Source organism: Anarrhichthys ocellatus, unplaced genomic scaffold (assembly GCF_004355925.1).
Source record: "Anarrhichthys ocellatus isolate YVR2014 unplaced genomic scaffold, GSC_Weel_1.0 scaffold2, whole genome shotgun sequence".
NCBI classification, from domain to species: domain Eukaryota; kingdom Metazoa; phylum Chordata; class Actinopteri; order Perciformes; family Anarhichadidae; genus Anarrhichthys; species Anarrhichthys ocellatus.
Window position 1 is genome coordinate 2,181,958 of NW_022280032.1, and position 20,309 is coordinate 2,202,266.

Below are 20,309 nucleotides of genomic sequence, written 5' to 3' on the forward strand. Positions count from 1 at the left end.
GGTTTGTACGTAGATGCCTACCGACACCACCTTACAACAGGTCCGGGGCTCCCATGTGCTGTATATTGTTAAGTGGAGCGAGTGTGTTAAGATGTTGTTTCTGTGTCCGTTTTAACTTTCCATCGTTCTCTAAATGGTACTGTATTGTAAGATGACATATATTTTTTTACACGTATCATTTCAAATGTTGTACTGTATTGAAATTAGATTAAACAAATGGATGCCAAGTTTGTGGTGCATTGACTGCTACGACAGAGCTGTGTAGGAGAGAGCTCAAGAGGGCACTGAGCATTGAATATGTGTGCGCAGTGTAACTTGAATATCGGTTTGAATACCTCCAGGAAAACTAAACACTATTTACATGACCCTGAATCGAAAATGTCGTCCTTCCGTCTTTGCTTCCACATGTTTCGTTTCACCGTTTAAAACGTTTATGAATAGAAGTAGAACATGCTGTGCACATTTTACATTTCAAAGGAGGGGGAAAAAAACAACCGAACTGACATTTGCAGTTCCTTGAAACTCGCAGCGAGAGCAAGCCTGTCTGACTCACATCTTGCTATAGCCAAAAGCAAAAGCCATACATTATTCATTTCAATATTCATATGCTTTTTGCTTCTTCTTTTTTTTACTACTTAATGAAGGTGTGGGGATGGTGCTTGGGGGGGATACTGTACTGTTTAAAGCAACATGTTCTTTGTGTATTTGTCGAGATGGGTCATACATTTCCTTATATATCGCCTGTCAGACACCTGGGAACATGGCTGACGAGGACAACAGACAAACGATCATTCTGGAGGAGTGCAGTTGATCAAGTAGTTTAAATCAATGCAAATTACTCTATATTTTGTATCGCCTGTTTAAATAGACCAACACATTTTTACTTAACTTGTCAAATACCGCCACTTGGTCAGTGACAGTACGCTCGACACTGACGGTCCAGGTCAGCTTCTAGCGTCAGTTTTAGGAGCGTCAGGGACGGCTTTTCTGTTTTCGCTGGTTGTGTCTTTACAAAATAAACTTCCGACGCAGGTTTAATTGTTTTTTTTTGTTTACTTACGGAACACCCTACTTAGGCAACAAAAGTACTTGCTTATGTTTGAGAAGATATTGTGGTTTGGGGTTAATTGAGTCTGTTATCACACAAAAGTATGCTTGTTACGTAACAGGTGTCGGTAAAGTACGTAAGTTAATGTTACCTATCAAAACTACGGTAAAAAAGTGAACATTCATTTGGTTTCACACCAACAGCAGTCCTGTGGGTGACACAACTGCCCTTAAGTAACAATAGTAACAAGGTTCCTTTTGGTTTCACAAGAGACGTAGGCAGCGCTCTCCTGGGTGAAAGTCCTGTGTTTCTTTGATTCAACCTCCGCCACCTCCAACACACCCAGTGAAACTTTCTCTCTTGCTATATTCAGCCAACGTTGATCAATATAAATCGCCTCCACGATCACTCTCTGGCCATTTAATGTACTTTGTTAGATTCACAAGTGTCAAGAATGAACTAAACACATAAATGTCACACGGAGCTATAGTACTGACCATAGAAGAAGCCAGTCAAAAAGGTAAAGGGGTGAAAATTTGGCTTAAAATGTTATATTTATTAGTGTTACTTGCAAAGAATTAAATGGAAACACTGACAACAATCACTCCCAATGGCACTTTAGTTATTCTAACTTTTAACATTTCCCCAAACTAAAATAAACAATGTATTTCTTGCCGTTAGATGTCTCGGGGTCTCGTGGAGCCAGGATATTTAGAGAATCTTTCAACTCGTAGAGGAGCGTATAATCTGTTAATTGAACAGATTGGGCGTTCACAGTGCCGTGCTAATTACAAACTGGGTGTTAAATGAAGAGCATTTGGCACATTTGCAATTCACAACAATGTGAGTATATTAAAGAAACACAAAAAAAACAGGACGAGAAATGAATATGTAAACACTTGAGTAGAAGTTTAGATGGAAAATAGGATCTGTAAACAGAGTCACAGTTATCAAAGGTTTTATGACAGGTTTGATGAAAACTACTTTTGGAGTCAAATTTAACACCTTCAGGCTTTCACAGTTCCCACACCATTTAAGAGACCTTGAGCGCTTTGTCACAGTCGTCCCCACCTCTCCCCCTCTCCCCGTCTCCCGTCCTTCAAAGTCATCCAGAACCAAATAGAAGGTAAGCGTACATGACGGCCGGGCACCTGAGAAACCACAGCTAATGCGGGCTATGGAGAGGCTTGGGTAGCAGGTAGAAAAACCAATATCCTACATAATAAGACCTGCACTGTGCACAGCGGGGGACATCAGCCAATCAATTGCCGTGGTTGCCATGGTGCTGCCAGCATGTACCTGCACAGGGGCCAAACCCCACATGATCACCGGGCTGATGTGGATTTTGTGGATCCGTCCTGCCCCCGTGCCTCTGGGAATCCGCCTCTGTGGTGGGATTTCTATTCCGCCTCACATTTGCTATCCGTCTGCAAGGACGCAGCGGCAACGTGTGCAGCAAAAGAACAATGACGCACCAGTGTAGCATCAAAGCCTGTCAATAGCCTTTGATTAGTGTATTTTGTGTGTTACACGGTTAATTTCCCCGGCAGCACAGACCCACATGAGCTAGGTGCATCCGCTGAGGTGAGGCAAAGCTCGGGAAATGGACATGGGGAGATAAAAAAAATTAAAAAAGAGCTGAAAAGAAGTGCAATGAACAGACGTAAATACAGGGATTTAAAAATATTGAAGTTGAAGCGAAGCTGAAGGCAGGGAAACATGAAGCAGGTGATGAATGACTCGTAATAACCTCGCAAGGAACTTGTGATTGTGTGTCTACCGGTGATGGAGGGGCCTCTCAGGGTTCAGGTGCTCTCGGGCTGATGATCAGCCAGTTACGGAGGATACCACGAGGGCCCGAGCCAACCTGCGCCGCTGGCTATTGAACCAGCTTCATGATGGCAGAGGAAAAGGATGTATCCTTATCTGCCAAATCTGGAATGAAAACGTCCGAGAGTGAGGATGAAAGCACGTTAGCATTCAATCATCATTTGTTACCGGGGCGGTGGAAAATCAAAGCTATGTAAAAGTGTCATCTGCATCTGTGCAGAACGGAGGATTGAGTCGTTCCACGTGGTACGAGAGACGAGGTATAACTGCGTAGGTCACGACTTTAATTACGTGGGTTAAGCCGCGCTCATATGGCCCAGATGATCCATTCCAGTGGTGCAGACAATCTAAGAAATTCCTTTCATCTGCTGTCGTGATGCTGAACATTAACAGTGAACCAGTCCAGCAGAACACGGCGTGCTGTACTTTAACTACTCCCATGGCATTTACAGGGTCTTCACGAGGAGTGGAGATAAAAGGAACAGCGCTGCAGGCGCTGTTGGAGCCAGCTCCTTCCTCATCGTGGATAGTCCCTACGGCGAATGAGGGTTTAATCGCTCCCAATTGCTTTGCCTCAAAAAGGTGTGACCCCAATCCCCTCCTGCTACCCCCACCACCAGCCTCCCATCTGTCTCTCATTCTTGCCAGCGAACAAATCTTGCCACAGGGAGACGTGCTTCCACTTTTGCTCAGTCCCTTCTTCCCTAAACCTCCACTCTCAGCTTTGCGAAGCCTTCATCCCACTGGGAACAGGGGAGAGGAGTAATCAAAACAATTACCCGAGTCCCATTTTGTTTCATAGGAGACTTGTCTTTTTTCATGTGAAATCTTCAGCCTGAATGAAACAGGTTGTGTCTTGGGGCTTCTTTTGTGGAACATCACAGAGGCAGCAGCCGTCACAACACAAGAGAAGCTTCAGCTTCACGCTGCTTCTACCAGCAGGTTTATCACTTGGCTCTTTCGACAAGAGATCCACAACCAATTACCGAGAAAAAAAAAAGGGGGGGGGGGGTGGGACAACGTGTGAAACAAAAGCAGTCACCTTGATGTATTCAAGCAAACAGTTATCAGAAGACATCCTTCCATCAGAAACTGTGGGATATATAGAAATCTGGATCATCGTGTAGGAAGCAAAGCGGCCTCGCTGCACATGTTTCACTGCCGTTACCTCGAGGGATCGTTATCTGTTTTCAGGAAGAAAAAAAAAGGAAAAGACAAACACAGGAGGATCTCCATGCCAAGCTTACCTCACAGTGTGTCTCGTGATCCAAACGGCTGAAAGGAAAAGCTAGGCAACGTCTTTGCAGATCAATGGTTCCTTGACTTTGATGAGACAAAATGAGCTCACCACAAGATATAATGTGTTGCCTGGCCCTCCCCGCTGCTCATATCTATCCCCTACAGTAGCTCTCATACTCCCGGGCATGTCGTCCAAAATTGTAAAGGCCTTAATTAAAGATTAATGTCAGGGTTTCTTGCATACGCTGCTTAGATAACTCATTTCCCAGGGCGCATTGCTGAAAACTACCCAGGCTGGACACCAGATATTTCAGCTGTCAGAACAAAAGCCCTCAGCTCACTGGCCAACACGAGCCTTTCAGCTGAAGGACAAGTAATAACAGCTCTGCTGCTGCCTTTGCGATGCCACCACTGTGACTGGAACAGGGGGAGGTTGAGTCATTTTAATTATCAGAGGCAGGCGAAGAGACACAATCAGCCCGCCACACCGACTGCTTGTCCCTCCACCCCTCGCAACAATTACAGATGCTCGTCTTCTTCATGAAGCCTGTTTATAATGTCAGGGCATGCCACAGAGAGGGGGATTTGTCTGTGGGAATCAGCCTCGCTCTATATGCCTCTCTCAAACTAACAACGGAGGTGTGGATGCACGGCTTGCTTGTACAGGCAGAGCCATTCGATCATGTGTTTCGCATGTGTGTTCATGTTTTGTCAGCAGCTTCAAATAGACGCAGATGAGATCTGACCAACTCCACTGGAGCGCCAGCAGTTCCATAACAGGGCTTGCTGTTCCCTCTGTCACATAATGCCGGATCGTTCATCCAGCATCTCAAGGCTGTTTCTGAATTCTGTCGGTGACACGTTAACCATAGACGCATCAGTTGTGTTTCCAATCAATATGATTGGGTTCTCAGTGAAAGAGCATTGCAGAGGGGTGAAGGAGGGTACTTTGATGAGCTGAAAGGCCCAACCCTGTCTCTCACTTACCGTTTTACGTTGTAAACTGAAACCAAACAAAACCGCAATAGAACTACTTGGTTAGGTTACGTAAAGCATCATGGCTTGGCTTAAAAAAACAGTTTTCTAAGTTATTTAAGTTACGGACGTAAATTAAAATTCAGTTCCATTTCTACACGCCGACAATACACAACTACCTGTCGATAAAGCCTTTCCTCAGACTCTGAGCCTGAAATCTCAACTTCAGCAACACTTACATCCACCGAACTTTACAGTTTAATTTCCATTTATATTCTGAAGGTTTTTTTCGGAGGGGTTTGTTCATATTTCAGTCCTAGCCTGATTTAGAAAACATTTTATCTGACAAACGAGGCGAAAATCGATTCTTTTAAGGCTGTTGACAGTATTTTCTGATTTATGGAGTGATAAAAAGAAGCGATATCTAAAATTCCCTCTGCAAAAACATTGGACTCTAATATGTCATAAAATGAAACAAGAAAACATTTCTGTTCTGGAGATTTATTTAATTTAAATGTGTGTGTTTGCCAGTGCACAGCATGCATAACTTCCGCCAGTGTACAGAGAATGGCAGTAAAAGTATATACGAGAACAAATGAGCAATAATATATGACAAGGTGTCATGGTGTAAGAAACTAGAAGAAGAAGAGGAGTCGATGATTTACACAAAGCTTAATGTGTTTCCTCGACCAAGTCTTTCGTCTTCTATCAGGATGCTTCAGAGGGCATCATCAGTGTTTCAATATTGACCATAGCCAAAGAAACAAAGCAGACATTGTGTTTAATTAACTCAAGACAAATAATCAAGAAGATTTATTGAAGACTGTGAATGCCTGACAACGGTAGTGTGTAAGCAGCAGCCTAACACCAAGCTGCCTTTTCACCCTTTCTTGGCAGTAGACTTTCTTAGCTCCACCTAACTGGAACACAGTTAGGTGGAGCTAAACCGGGCAAGCATGCAAATCACACAGAACATACCATTAATACAAGATACCTACGTTACTGCTGCATCTCGATCTATGGATGGGCACCGATTTTTACTGCAGAATCTCCCTACACCTTAGAAGTGCCCAGCCCCTCACTGCTAAAAGGACATAATGACAAACCTGTTAACATTCTCCTCCATCGAGCTGCTGAGCCGCTGATCGCTCCAGGCAACAAACAATCCTACGAACCTGTAAAACAAACAAATTAAACAAGCCTGCGTCATTTATACACCTTCATTTTTAATGTATCAAATAAACTGATTAATAATTACTCAGATACAAAATGACTGTTCATTTTGAAGAACAGGGCGTAGGGAGGAGGGAGAAAGGCAACCTTTTCACAGGGCTTCTGTTGTGCATGTTTCAATATTAAAGTCACAATGAAATGCCTTTTAGATCACATCCCTGGTCGTATTACGCACTTATCTAACAATATATGCAAAAAAATGACCAAAAGATCCATTTCTTTGTATTTCTATATCAAAATCCAATCACCTTTTCTACAAAATATGACTTGTGCTTATGTAAGCTAACCGATATAAACCAATAACATCATGACATCCATCTATCTATCAATGCGCAGCTGTTAGCGATACAGGAGGTGTGTGAAGGAGCCACAGGCCTGTAGCTCCGTGCATGCTACATTATGAAAGGGTCCAGTTTTCAGCGGTCCAATCAAGTGCCAAAGATTTGACTTAAATCCCTCTTGTAACTGTACGCCGCTCAAATATCTGCTCAAATATCCGTTTCACCGTGGGATGCTCGCAGTAAGGACGCTAAAGACGCTCTAACTTCTGTTTCACTGGGACTTTAATGTCTAATAACATGACTGCGTAGCAATTTTGGGGCCAAGTAGTGTCATGTTCTTTCACTAAACTTAACCAAATAGGTTTGGAGAATGCAGTAGTCAAGGAAGTCATTTTGAGGAGACACTGTTAGATTCAGAGGTATCTCAGATGTCATTTTAGCTGACAACAAAATCAGTTGTTCAGATGTCAAACACTGGCTCCGACTCATTTTGGAATTAAAACAGCTTGAGTGAACAGACTCTTCAGTCTCTTTTTTGTTGTGATTATCTGCTATCTAAACTCTACGTAACCAGAGGACCACTATCCACAACTGACATTGGCAGCCATACCTGTGACAATAAACAGCTCCGACATGGCTTTTTCCCTTCACCGCCATCGCTGAAGGCTTCAGAAATTCTGCCCATATGTGAGGCCTAATTACTTTTTCAGCTGGTCCCTGCCACAAGGTCGCACTTATTATGCCACCGTCCCACCCACGCAATCAGATTTCTCACAAAAGGGAGCTAATCTCATTCCTTCACAAGCCATTATCTTGATCGGACTGGCTTTTTTTGCTCAATTTGCAATGCTGTCCAGATGAGAGAATGACTTTCCCTTAGCAGAAGTGAAGACGCTCATCAGTATCCCACCGTAAAGTTCCAAACTGTCAGCCAACATCCGCCAACTCCAAATTGGAGTTAATTGAAGAGGCGTCCGGCTGGAGAAAGGCCAAGACAAGCAGGCCCGAGCATCGCTGCGGCGGCAGATGTCGATGGAGGTTTTTAATGGAGTTGAATTAATTCACGCAGGGTGCAGTTTGTCCTGTGGGTGTGGGAGGCATGCTAAGCCAGAATTTTTTCAGGGTCACAAGCATCGTTATATTGATAGACATCTGCTGAGGCGGCAGGCAAATTTGCAAAAAACTGACAGATCTGCTCTGATGTGGAGATAATGATGAATTACATTCCTGCGAGTTGTTTACTCACATATGTTTGATAGATATTCTGCAAAGGTAAAGTGTTAAAGTGCTCAACAAAGTAAATAGCTACTAATACACTCTTCTAGTTCATTTTTATATGAATAATTAGTTATTGTACCCAATGTAGACAGTATATTTAAATTATACTGTATTTAAAGATGGACAAAAAGGAAGCCAAAACATCTGCCCCCTAGTGGTCATAAACCCCGCCTCCTCAATGTTAGCGGATGGGACTGGGCAGAAATAAAAAAGTCAAAGTACATGTCAAATAAATGTTGATGAAGATGTCTTCTGTCACTTTAGGTAGTTTCCTTTCATGCTGATGTATCTTCGGGTGTGACGTCATGATTGACAGCTGTGATTCTGTCTCGCTAACAAACTGCGGCTGTGCTCAGCTCACGATTGGTTCTGAAGGGTATATGGGCGGGACATCTGCAATGCGGCTCCACTACAAGATCTCTATTGCACAGACTCTGGTTCCAAAGCACAAGATGGCAGCTCCCATATTCGGAATATTTTGGCTTCACATCTGAACAGAGAAGTAATGGTACCACATTATCCACTATCCATGTCTACAATCTATGGTTTATATATATTCAAATGCCCAATCCGTACTTTCTTACATATTATCACTTATAAGGAACTCCATGGCCTATTTCTTGCCTATATATCTGCAAGCCAGGCGGTAACCTCCTGTTCTGAAAAGTGAAGGCAACCCTAACCCTAACCCTTTCAGAGTGTATTTCATCAGAAACTCTGTAGATTTGTTTTAGAATTAGAGCAGCTGCTGTCCAATCAGGGTTCAGTATTGTGACAGTGGAAGACTCCAAGTTAATTAATTCATTAACGAACAGACTTCAACTGTATTTACAAGCAAAGCTGTAAACAGAACTGTGGTCATTTATGAGCACAAGCTGACGTGTGGATCCAGCCTACGAGTTTTCAGGTAGAGGATTGTAACCGTGTGTCTGCCTGCTACAATCACATCTAAGTGTCTGGAGCTCCATTTCTCAGCTCAAAGCTCTGGGCCCGATCCAAAGCAAAGTTACTGCACCTCTCCTTGACATTGTCACTAATCCGACATAGCCTGAGGCCTCACACTGTCACTTTTTAGTAAGAAATATGGGTGGCAGAGTGTGATGAAAATGAACCAGTTGTAGATAACAATAGGAATCCTGCATCGTCTGTTAGAGTTAAGGTCAGAACTGCTTTTCCGTATTGTGACTGGATAATATTTAGGGAGAACACAGAGACAAGTTTCAGATTTTTTTCGGTGGAGCAAAACCAAAACAATATTCTTGTAATTATACCGTTACCAAAGTCTGTTGTTGCACTGCACTGCCACCTGCTGGTACACAGCTTACAAGTGTTAAAGAAAAGGAAGAGAAAGGAGAAGTCAGGGTTCTCAGAAAATGTCCCCTTCTCTAATATTGAACCGTTATTAAAGTAGTATTTCACCACATGGCAGGAGAATTGATCCTTTAAACACAAACACACCTTTATAAGCATTCAGGAGACCTCCAATATCTGGGGCCGTGGGGATCTGGGGTCCCGACTGCGATTCAGTGCTTTTAATGGAGGCAGGTGTTGGTTTTCATTTGAAGGTGAGAAAAGGCAAAATGACTCCATGAAAAGTAACTCCCTGGACAGAGAGTGAAATTGTGCAATCAGGGTCGCCAAGTTTCATTGTGTTTAGGGGAGAATTTTAGACTTTTGAAGGCTTTTTAAGTTCTTTTATTAAATATTACTAAATTCACTGTGGTGCCTCTGGGTAATTAACTGTGAGCTGTAAAGGGGAAATCTTTGAGCAAACAAATCATTGCAGTCATTGTAATCCTACCTTTGTGAATTCCCGTTTTGCTGCATGATCTTATGTGGATGTGTAATGCTCCCAGAACTCATGTAATCAACAGATGAATAGGGTCAAAATGTATTTAACTATTCGATATCACCATGAAACTTCCCAAGTTGATTACTGACATTAAGACGAATATTTTTTTTCTAAAGATGATCATATATGTGCTAATTCACATACACTTCAATACTAGCAATTTGAATATTGACAAAAAGGTTAAAAATTATATTTTCATTTTGTCAACATATTAGAGTCAAAGTTTTTACACAGAGGGATTGTTGGATATCTCCTGGAATCAGTCCATAAATCAGAAAATATTGTCAACAGAGATAAAACTAAATACTTTTTCGCCATGTTTTTAGGAAAAGAAAAGTTCTATAAATCAGGCTATGAAACAATATCAACAAACGCCTCAAAAACCTTTAGAAAATAGATAAGAATGAAACCAGAAAGTGTGGTGTATGTAACCGCTAGAAAGGTACTGTAGGTTTTTTTTGGCTTATCCACTTCTAGATCTGCTCAATAACCAGAGCACCTTTGTGTCGTGCATGAGACAAATTAGTCAAAAGGTCTTAATCAGTCAAAATATCCTCAATCCAAGGCAAAAGAGATTACTGATTACTTCCTGGTGCTTTCTTTGGTTCAGTTTGTTGCAGGAAGAAAACGATAGAGAGCATGTGCATTTGGATGTTTTTTCAGTCTTGTCACAATGTCATTACCAGATTATTTGTAATGACATTGGACCAATGAAAACAACAGACTTCTGCTTTACTGCTGTTATTTGAGGAGATTCTGTTGCCATTTTTTGTCCGTTTTGTTCTTTTCAATAAGCTGTTCTTCTGCCTGAAGGGATGCTTGTATATCTATGACATATTCTCGCTGTAAACCAGGCTGACTAGTTGAACAACACTGCCATCTGCTGCCTGTGATGGGCACATACACCGTTGGTGGTCACTGACATGAAAGGCTGCATACGCTATTTATTTTACTTTTATTTGTGGAAAATCTGCCTTTTTCCTGCTACACAGGAACAACTTGACACATGCGAGTTCAACCCGAGCCAATTGAAGCTGTAGCATTTAGTCACAAGTGTCTGACTATGAGGAACCTTGGCAGTATTGGCAGTATTTGTTGGGAGGAAACAGCAGCTTTGCAATTCAACTTATGCAGCCTGAGTGGATACAAATCTAGAACAGTGATGCCTACATATGCAGATACCTACATCAGTGTAACTTGAGTCTGGCGTCAGTCTGTGAAGACTGGATTAAAGAGATACCATTTATGTGCGTCGACACTTGCTGCCAAGACTGTGGTAACATCAGTTGCTGAGTGCAAAACCAAGGTAATGCCGTTCGCCTCTCCCAGAGGACAACCATACCATAATAACACAACTTTAGAAGCCATGGAAGTCAGAAATCGGCTGGCCGTACCTCGGCTTCTCTCTCTTTGACTACACAGCAGTTTCCCAAGTGTGTCGGAGGACTAGGGTTGCCCTTCAGCTATTGCAAATTCACAAAATTCTTTGTTTGGTTTGACTGTTCTGTATTACTGTAGAAAAATGGCGGTGCAACATGGTGGACTCTGTAGGTGGTTCGATCCCCGGCTCTGCTCGTCCATGTCAATGTGTCATTGGGCAAGAAACTTAACCCCAATTTGCTCCCACAAGCTGTGCCTGTGGTGTGTGAATGATTAGCTAGTCCTGATGGGTAGGTAGCCCCTGCCATCAGTGTATGAATGGGTGTGAATGGGTGAATGATGACATGTAGTCTCAAAGCAATTTGAGTGGTCGGAAGACTAGAAAAGCCATTTACCATATAAACACAACCATGTTGTTGTTGTTTTTTTATGTTTTGTTTGTCACACGTTTCAAACAGTTTCAGACTGCAACCGTAATCCGGGAGAAAATACATTTCCCCTGAAACGTAATTGAGATTGCAGTTTAGTTATGCGGGAACATCATTTTGTAGGAGACTGGGTTGTAAGAAAACATAATGAGGAATATTATATTCATTTCCCCCGAAATGCTACACACTGGCCCTTTAAATTCACAAGAAAATAGAATTGCTAGAGCACCTAGAAAGCCCCCTAACTTCTCATATTATAGGGTTGATTGACCTCAAAGCCAATGGTATCGAGCAGCGCTGTTAGATTATGTTTTACCTGCCGAAGCTTTAAGATTAGATTTGAGGTTTTCATCGTAATATTTTTCTACCACAGAAGTAGACCCACTGAAAATCAGTTCAAAGAGATTGGATTGGATTATTCACAGTAACTGGAGATATAAAACCTCAGTACCTCAAGTCCCAAACTGTCGGCAGCACCTCATACCACTGTGAAAATGTCTTTTGGGATTTGGGTGTGCTGACCCTTGGAGATAGACGTGTAACAGTAACTTTAGTGGGTGTTACGGCTCATTTTGATCCAAAGCAAAGCCTTGAGTGTCCATTTACTGCAGCTCCTTGTGAAGCGTTATGATTGAGGTGTTTCGTTATATTATTTGTATATACCTGAATCTTACAGTGGGCATCAAGCAGCCCTCATTTTATTTTTGGAGGTCTGTGTGCATACATTAAAAGATTCTTATATGTACAGATCAGCATTTTGTGAAAAACATTACTGTACATCACAAAGGTAACATCCAGTATTTGTGCCACTCTAATGTATCAACTTAACACGTCTTGGCAAGTGTAACTGTAGCTTTATAAGTTAAACAACAAAGAAGCTTTTGTTGCCAATCCTGTGGTGCCGGATCAGCTTGTTGGATGGGAGGCCTTCAAGAAAAGATGAACACACCTAAAATCAAAGAGGAAGCATTGTTTTGATTAAACACAGTGAAGTGTCTGCTGAAGAGGAATGTTTCTCCTTTCGAAAGAAACTCAAATCCACCCAGACTACTTCACCAGAGAGAATATTAAAAATGACATTTCATCGTGATCAATTATATAATTGATCACGATGAAATAGCTGTCATGTTCCACACACAGACCGACCAGCACTGCTTACTGTGTAAACTGGGCAGGTGCCCGTGTGAATTGGTCGAGAAAAACCAAACATGTAGCAGAATCCTGGCCGAGAAAGCGTTTCCGTGTTTTTCCTGCAGCTAACCTGCTCAGAACAAACAGCATGAGGCTGCTCAAAGCGCCTTTCTTTCTTTTTTTCACTGCTGGGCTGAATCCCGCCTCTCTGGCTGTCAGGGTTAAGAGCCGAGTTTCAAAGAAGGACACCCAAGCACTTTGATTCGAAGATGAAACTGACATTTATCAAGGCCAAGACTCGCCACAGTCAAAGTCTGTTTTATCTGCTGAAGTCCAAGTGCCTCGTGGCTCCTTTGAAAAATGTTCAGCACATCAGATGCTAATAAGAGCACACGCCGATCCAACGTGTACTGTGCTGAAATTAAAAGGTGGCATGTGCTGAGTTTTAACATCCAGAAATGTTTTTTGCATTAATAGACTGACAGCATCTGTCTGCTCTTCAATAATCTCGTTCATATAGAAAGTCTTTAGCAAACTTTTATGAAATTACAGCAGCGGATGAATACGCATATGGCGCTCTAGAAATATTCAACCGACTCGCCAGAATAAAATGGTGGCATTGTAGGTATCAGCAAACCAAACAGAGTCTGGACGTTTCTCAACCAAAAATAAGTTTCATATTTCTGCATATGTCTATATCAACATTATAGTGTTTTAACCGCTCTGGGCCCTTTTTGCCGCTTCGGAACTGCATTTTCAACTACGTTTAGGTTGAGGAAACAAAACTAGCTGGTTAAGTTTAGTAAAATATGTTTTGGGTTAAAATAAGTACGTGACTTTCGGTTTCACACATTGGTGTCCTGGATGAAAGTTGCATGATTGACACGTCTATCCGTGCCGACCCCCTCCCTATTAGGACTTCCAGGGACTTTGATTGAATGTATTCCTGACAATGCAGTTTCTTTATACGCAAACGTCCTTTTTAGGAGACCAAGCAAAATGTTTCTAGCAGCAGGTTGGTTTAGGCCTAAGTGGTGAGCTGTCATATAAAAGAAAAGATAGTCACATCACACTGGTTTTGTATCATGAATCCTTTAATCGTTTGTCTTGAAACAAAATGGACTCAGAGTGCAGTGAAGAAATAGAGTAAATAAATATAGTTTCTCAGAAATGCACATTTTGCTTGATGCTCAGGATTTTATTTTCAGGACCTATACTTGACAGGAGCAGAATACAGGCAGGCCTCAATGCTGGACATACAATCGAAGGGTCTGACTGGTTCAAAACAACAACGGGAAAAGAAAGAAAAACAAACAAACATTGCAGCTACAAGAAGAGAGAAAAAAACCCCACAATCACATCTTCACAGAAAGTGGTCCTCTTAGACGTCACCTCTGGGATGGTTGTCAGTAAATTGTACTCCGTTTCAAGATGTACGGCCTCCGGGACTTGGTGGTACGCGCCGCTTGCCTCTTCAGGATGTAGGGTGATTTTCGTTTCAGCGGAGTGTCTCTGTTCTCCTCTAAATATTCTTGAGAGTCACGGAGTAGCTGTTTAAGGGGCAGAGAGAGAGACGAGGGTGAGTGTCACACGACGACGAGGAAATGTCAGGCGAACACAGGTTTTGTTGCCGAGTGGCAGCATAATGGGAGGCTACGCCGGTGTAGCTGTGATTAGACGAGGGCTTCTCCTCTGGGCGTCCATGCATGGCAAAGCAGGTGCTAATCTGCAGTCGCCGTGTTAAGATTTGAAAAAAAAAAGGGAGAGAGAGGCTGTTGTGTAAGGAGCCGAGGAAGGAAAATGATGTAGGACAGGGAGGGAGGGGTGAGGGAGTGTGTTTACTGGGAGCGAGGATGGATGGGCCTTTGTGTGCATGTGTTTGAGATATTTACAGTGAAGGCCTTTACACAGCGGGGGCGAGTTTTTCCTGGATGATTAATTGGCACATCAATTAATTTCTTCCGAACTGTTTTTGTCATGAATACTTTCAGATGACAACAGAATGAAAATATTACGTTGCAAAAAATGACCATCTTCTTTTTTCTTTTTTCCTTTTTTCCTGAGCTTTCGCACCACGAATAAAGGCATCAACCAATTGCATTGGGTGGAACTGAAAACAACACAGAGGCTCTTTGGACTGCATCTTGTCGGCAAAACTTCCTTACTCCTTCCAACCTTGTCAAAAGCAGCACCAGCTGGATTCTTCTGTTTTTACCTTTCACAATAAAAGGCCTCGCTAAATATACACACTGCTAGTTCTTTACCAGAGAGAACTCATATTCACTCAGAGCATTTCGCTAAAGGAAACTGAATAACATAGCTGACAGTAGTTGAGCTGACACACCGGTTCACATCAGGCAGACAGTTGGTCCTCTGCCTGTATGAATCTGTTTGAACAAGTGTTTGCAGCCTCACTACGCTGCTGGTATGTTTTATGCTAAATAGACGCAGGCGAGTGTTTCACATTTCTGTGTCATTTATTGTCACGCCCCTGGTGTGTTAAGGCCTTTATGTATGTTCTTGTGTTTTTGTGAGTGCGTGTTGTATTTTTAGGATTTCATATCGGCAAAGACATGCAGTTATTGCCTTACTGGCTGGTTAGGGCCCGAGCACCGACCAGCAGTCGGGGAAGGCTCTATTCAAATCGCTTGTTATTATATTATTTCTATTTTCCCCTTTGAGCAATTTTTGCGTGGCTAAGAATGCTTAAAAACATTTAAAACTTTACATACAATGATTGAAGGTTTAAGGTGATAATACACATTCAAAACATAGTTGTGAATACCATATGGATGGTTATTGATAGAGCAGCACTTAATGATCAAACCAATCAGAACATCCACAGAATTGTGGAAGTGTGTTTGATCAAAGATGTGTCGTCCTCAATTTATGACACAAACCTCGGAACTTCAACTTATTATACTTTATTATATTGAACTGCTAAAATCTATACTTTTGCTCAAGTAGTATAGCATAAAAAAAAATAATAAGGTTGGTCAAACGACAACTTATTTCCACTGTAGTATTGAAGATCTTTGTACGGCAGCAGGACAATACGACTTACAATAATACACACATCTTCAAAGTAGTGGATCACTACTTCCACCACTGTGTGTGTGTGTGTGTGTGTGTGTGTGTGTGTGTGTGTGTGTCTCACCCTCTCCCCCCGGCTCTGCAGTGCTCGGCAGATGATTTGCAGGTTGAACAGCTCCTCGTGCAGCTGGAGGCTCCCCTCCCTCAGCTCGCCGCCCTCCTCCTCCTCCTCCTCCTCGCCGTTCCACCCCTCCTGCCGCAGGCTGTTCACCATCCTGCACAGGTTGACCAGCGACACACGCCAGTAGGGGGCACTCTGCTTATTCTCTTTCATCTGCAAAGAAGGAACACGGGAGGAGGTTTCGAATTGAATACAGGAAGTGATTGGTTTTATCATGGTAATTAATTAGATCGTCACTGTGAAGAGATAATTTAATTGAAGTTTGGTTTAACGTTGTGAACGTAAGAGGCCAGAGGGAGACCAGAGGATAAAAACACAGTTGCTAAACAACCTGATATTTACACCATGAAGATTTTGTTTTATTATTTTTGCATCTATTTATTGCCTTTTTCTGTTCAACATTCAACTTTTTCTGCACAAAATTAATTTGTTTCCCCTGGGTCATGAATGTGCTGCATTGACCATTAGATCCAGGCAGAAATGGGGTGGACACAATAATGACAACACAATACAATTCAATCTAATCCAACAGCCCCGCTGTGATCTGTTAACATCTTATTGTTGTAGTCATGTTTGGTAACAATTGTGATAGAAATGATACGACTGAAGAAACTATGACATTATTGTGGTTAATGGTATTATTGTGTTTTGCTCATTGTGGTCATATTGTGGAGTAATTCTTATTTCAGACAAAAGTATTTCTTTCACAATGTAGTCATGTATTTGGTATCCTCAAAATGATGTTTGTTTCTTTTGTCCCAGGTCTGAATCTCAGTTGTTGATTTAGATTTTTGTGTCAGCCTTCCTTAGTGAGCTGCTAAACCACCTCGATGCATTTCATTTGTTCCACTGAAGTGCTGTCGTCTGATTCGCTGTTTCTGAGTTTTTTTCCACATGCAAACAATTTCCTCCGCTGTATTTTTACACTTGAAGTAGTAACCGCTTTGGCAGTTCCCTGTAAGAGGCGCCGAGGACGCATGTGAGGCTCTTACTTCTCGCTGGCGATGTCTGCCACATGTTAAGATATATGTGTGTGCTATTTCTTAAACATTCTCAGGTGCCAGACACCCAGAGTGATACGCCAGTCACATCTAACCTCATCTAGCTGCAGCCTGTTCTGTTGTAATCCAGTTTTAGTGCTTTAAGGCGGTGGAGGCTCCCGGGGCCTCTTATGTGTGTCGAGGGCCAGAGATCTCCCACACAAAGACCCCCTGGGTGTCACTGAGGATGATGGAGAGATTAAGGGCGCGAGGGGAAATTTTTTAGATGGCCACAAGCCCTCTGAGACTTTGCGTTGTTCGTGAACATCCCGAGGAATAGAGTCTCCTCTGATGTTGTAAAGACAGGAGCCAAGAGATGAAACGCAGGTGTCTTTTTTTTTGCTCGGCGGGGGAAGACATGCAATAAAAGCTTTAGAGAGACGTCGAATGAACAACGCACCAGGGACGGCACATAAGATGCCACTGACATTTACAAATCATTTATGCATTTTCACTTAGTTTTGAATTAGCTATGAGTGGGGTCAGGGGTGGTTTACAATGAAAGGTCACATGGAGGAAGGTTTCTGGTGGAGCTGATCAGGATCTTCTCCCTTGATGTAATTAATAACTTTCCAGGATGGGATTACGAGCAAATGCAGGGATCTAATATCCCAACAATCCCCAGCAGACCAATTATTATTAACAAATCAGCCTTTTCTCTCAATTGTCGCGACTGGATTTTCTGTCAGTGACATACTTTACTCTTTTGACACTTTAAATGCACCTGAAAAGCCTTATCTACATTCAAATGTGAGTGAGTAGGGAGCTCAAGAGCCAATGTCAAAATGGGACAGACTGATAGATGAGCCCAGGCTGTGGAATAAGGCTGTCATGTCCAATAGAGGAATGAGAGCCAGAGAGGAAGTCTATCTCCTGCATTGAATCAGATAAAAATTAGAGTGGGCATCAATCAATTTAGCTCTCGGCTGAAGAAATGATTACATCGATATCGCGTTATGAGGCCAGATATTGTCTTATATTTTGGGTATCTTAATTTGGCACAGGTGTTGTTCTAGCTGTACTAGGATTTGCTTTTAGTCATTATATCCATATCCACGTTTAAATAGTCTTTGAAGGCACCAATAGTCAACTCTAATATCGTTGCTATATCGATAGAGGTATTTGGTCCAAAATATCGGGGCTTATTGATTTTCCCCACATCGCCCAGCCCTAATGTAAAGGCTACAGTTAAGATGGAGAGCCACAAGTATCTTCTGCACTCTCCAGCTTCTTGAGCACTCCGTCACCCGGCTGGTTATTATTTCAATCATCGCCCTCCTTCTGAGCAACCTCCAGCAGCAATCAATCACGCGGCTGATTTGTCACCGTCACGTCTGCGTATACGAGCACCGCGGTTTGTGTATCGTTATGGTGGAGGATGCGTCGGTTTGCGATGCCGTCAGCTCCATCTGAATCTCATTAGGCTCGCGCCATCCGTCTCCTCGTGCCCACTGGTTCCACTCTCTCCATCGACTACGCCTCGCCTTGAGCTCACGCCACCAGATGTGTGTTAAAAAGCATTAAGTTCCAACTCAATACCTTCCCCCAGCTCATCTTTTCATCTCAAAGGACATGCCCAACAAGTGCAGCAGTTGGAGTGCGTTGATTATATATATGTTTTTTAATTTCCATTCAAAACAAGGTCGGTCTAAAAGCCAATTGTTAGTCCCTGAAACCTCTTAAGAAAAAGAGGGACCCCTGTACCTTAGAAGTGAAGAGACTGCCGAGTAGCTCCTCTTCCAGTGCTCGCTGATCCTGGTCGACGTCTGTCGGTCACAAAGAGAAACTGTAACATAACCTTCAACCAAATCTAATCAAGAATGTAATGAACCCCATGTGATTGCTGACTCATAAATGTCGAGGAGATATGAGAGTATAGCGTGCTCGTTATCAATTTGTCGATTGGCATTCAGATTGTTTCATCTTCCTCGTGAGCTGGAAGAGTTTGCAACATTTACATATCAAGCACAATGTGAAGACGACCCACATTCTTATCGTTTGATTGACACCTGTTGATTTACGGAGCTCCCAGTTTGCTCTGATAGTGAAGCCTTAAACCCACATTAATAAAGCTTTGTTAATCCAACATCTGTTATTGACTTTGATGATTCAATTTAAGTGTTTTATCTTACAACAGTGATTCTTAATAGCCTGTATTTAATGTGAACTATATATATATTATATTTTTTCAATATGAAATACATTCTTTTGAAATGTCATCGAATAAATATGGTTTGCGCTGCTGTGGTTGAAATGGGTTCTAAATGGTTTTATAAAAATTCTGACTCAATAAATCACAACTTGTGAAGAGAATAAGACGAATAAAATAAATATTTCTACTGGAATCAATTAACTAAGGTTTCAAAGTTATTAGCCTCCTGAAGTCATTTTTTATAAATTGTGGGACCAGACAAAAGGAGTAACTACCTTCAGAATGAATCATTTTGCCAGCCGGGGTATTTCAGCATTTAATCCAGAAAACCCAAAGTCAGACAACCCTAATGCTATGAACAAGCTTTGACGTGAAAAGAAATATAAATATTTCCACGATTTAGAGAATGCAGTTTCTCAATACTGCACCTGTGGCACACAGGAAGTTATGCAAGAGGCAAAGACTTGTTCTATACTTTGCTTGAGTGTTGTCGTTTTCTCCCCTATTCATGGAAGAAGTCAATGATTAATCATGAAATCATAACAGGATGCCAGTTGAAAGAGTCCAGGGGTGCTCACCTGTACAAAGTCCACCACACGTGAAACAGAGGAGAAGCATGCACGCCAAGTGTGCCTGCATCTTGATGAGAAAACAAAGAAAAAAAATAAGTGATCCCACACTGAAGAATTCACCTGCGGAGGAATCTAGTCCATAAGGTTAAAGGTCAGACACAGACGGCTAAAGAGGCTCTAGAGGGGATGTTGTAGTGATGCTGCTTCTTCCTTCCTCTTCTTCTTCTCTTCCAGCTCCCAGCAGGCTTCCCCTTTCCTCGCCGTTTTCTGTTTGGTTGTGAAGTGCAGTGGGCTCCATTCCCCCCCAGTTTATAAGAGCTACATGTGATGTCAGAGGATCGGTCCTCTCTCTCCTCATCTCCGCCCCCACCTTCCCACCCACTGACACAGCCCCCATCATCCACCCATCAGTCTCTCCTCTCCTGTGTCACCATTTCATCAGACGTCACTTTGGCATCACAAGGCGAATGTTGTTGGGTTGTTGTTTTTTTGCGTCAAGCTTTGAGAGATTTGGTTATTTCAGCTGATGTGTGCACACAGTCTGAGGTTTGTTTTGCTCTCGTTGCAGGGGCGATGTGGGAGGATGCACGACAAAGATTCACTCTTTTGTGTTTATTTGGAGAAGCCGGGCTCCACCACATCTTTTTTTATTTTAG

At 42.3% G+C, this 20,309-nt stretch overlaps 1 protein-coding gene across 1 annotated transcript; it reads right to left on the bottom strand.

Annotated features, from left to right (window-relative positions):
* Positions 1-13,766: 13,766 nt before the first annotated feature.
* Positions 13,767-19,910, bottom strand: nts (neurotensin). Its single transcript, XM_031868104.1, has 4 exons — positions 19,660-19,910; positions 18,634-18,695; positions 15,833-16,042; positions 13,767-14,225 (listed from the first exon to the last, which is right to left on the bottom strand). Exons 1-4 carry the CDS (start codon positions 19,718-19,720, stop codon positions 14,082-14,084), a joined length of 477 nt encoding a protein of 158 aa, XP_031723964.1. The 5' UTR covers positions 19,721-19,910; the 3' UTR covers positions 13,767-14,081.
* Between the last annotated feature and the right edge of the window lie 399 nt (positions 19,911-20,309).